General features: G+C 42.0%; 1 protein-coding gene across 1 annotated transcript in view; it reads right to left on the bottom strand.

Moving 5' to 3' along the window:
* LOC101859443 (N-acylglucosamine 2-epimerase) overlaps window positions 1-956 on the bottom strand; it is a gene marked incomplete at its 5' end in the record, with an annotated part of 3,662 nt that extends 2,706 nt beyond the window's left edge. The window contains 2 exon segments of the mRNA XM_005110150.3: window positions 219-412; window positions 653-956. Of these exon segments, the coding sequence (XP_005110207.2) occupies window positions 219-412; window positions 653-956 (498 nt within the window).
* Window positions 957-1,635: the final 679 nt, after the last annotated feature.

Here is a 1,635-nt window from a genome sequence, read left to right on the forward strand (position 1 = left end):
AGATAGATATATATATAGACACCCTCGCGAATCCATCCACCCACCACCCCAATATATACTCAAAGACGGAATACCCTCCTCCCTTTAAATTTAAGCACACTCAAACACCTCCCTCCCCTAAAAAAAACAACCAAAAAACCCCCACAACAACAACAAAAACAGTCAAAAAGACCAAAAACAACAAACAAACAAACAAACAAACAAACATATTAACAAACCTTCATATCCCACTCCAGCTGTGCCGGCGGTCTTCCATCGACATCGACAAAGTACAAGATACCCCCATGCTCAGTGTCCCAGCCTCTATGGAAGGCCTCCAGCATAAAAGTCTCCAATGCCGTCTTCTGCAGCTCCTCATTCCCGCTCTTTCCAGCTCTTTCCAGCAAGAACCAGCCAGCCTCTATGACGTGGCCTGGAGATATTATAGTAATGTATTGGTCATAGCCTATCGCGTGTCTGGAAATTGTTGTATGAAAATATTTTTTTTAACTGCTTCGTTTGTTTGTTTGTTTGTCTTTTTTTGTGTATAATTAACCAATTAATGGATCAGTTGATTCATTAATTTGACAACCAACCATTAATCTGTTAACATATTAATCAATAATATAAAATGCTTTTGTAATAACTCTGACCATGTTTAATTCAAGAATACCTGGGTTCATGAGTCGTCCAGCGCTCCCACCAACCTCCTCCCCGTCCTCGCTCACAGTTTCTAACACCACAGTCCCGTTTCTCTGCACGTGCTTGAGCACACGCGCGATGCACCAGTCTGCCAGGTCGTTGAAGTTGGCGCCATGGGCGGGGTCCATCGTCTCCATCTGGTCGATCAGGCAGAGGAGCATCATGGGAACGCCCAGTGATGACGTGGCTTTTGGAGGGACCAGTGGTATGCCGAGGCCAGAGTTGTCCACTCTCACCCAGTGGACGATTTGTTTCATCATGGCCATGGCTTCTTTCTGGGAGAATAATTATATTAATGATACAAATTGAAAAAAAAATAATGATAAAAAGATAATAGCACAATACATGAATTCAAATATTCTTTCTGGGCTTAAAAGAGTAGGCATGCTGTTGGACGCATATTTTTCAGATTCTTGATTTTTGTGTGTTTTGTATTGTTTTGGTTTTTGTATTATTCCGTGTCAGACTGTTGAAACACCAGTCACAGTACATGTCATGTACGTATTCATAATTTAAATAGATGTTTACTGACACGGTATCCGGTACTTAAAGTAACGAGACCAAAAGCCCCCATTCCCCTCTTCCCCATTGAATATTTTGGTATACTAGGCAGAGAATATGAACCGACGTCTGTTGTGTACATGTAATGATTGGGCTCTTCGCTGTCTCACGCAAGAGACCCAAGTTTGAATCCCGAGTGGGGAGAATTTTTATCAAGTGTCTAGGCCTTTCTGACAGATGGGATGTTGTATCCCTCTCAGCCTTGGTTGCCCCTGACAGTCATGGTTGAAAGCCCGTCTATTAGATGATCTAAACTGCGTTGATAAAGGCGTAAAACACCTACATTTAATAATAACTGAATGTGAGGCATCGTGGTGAAACCAGGTCATCATCAAAGTAATGATTATGAAATCAAAGAAATCGGCATATTTCGGCTAGTTTGGACATTTCCTC

The sequence above is a fragment of the Aplysia californica genome, unplaced genomic scaffold (assembly GCF_000002075.1).
Source record: "Aplysia californica isolate F4 #8 unplaced genomic scaffold, AplCal3.0 scaffold00857, whole genome shotgun sequence".
In the NCBI taxonomy this organism is placed as follows: domain Eukaryota; kingdom Metazoa; phylum Mollusca; class Gastropoda; order Aplysiida; family Aplysiidae; genus Aplysia; species Aplysia californica.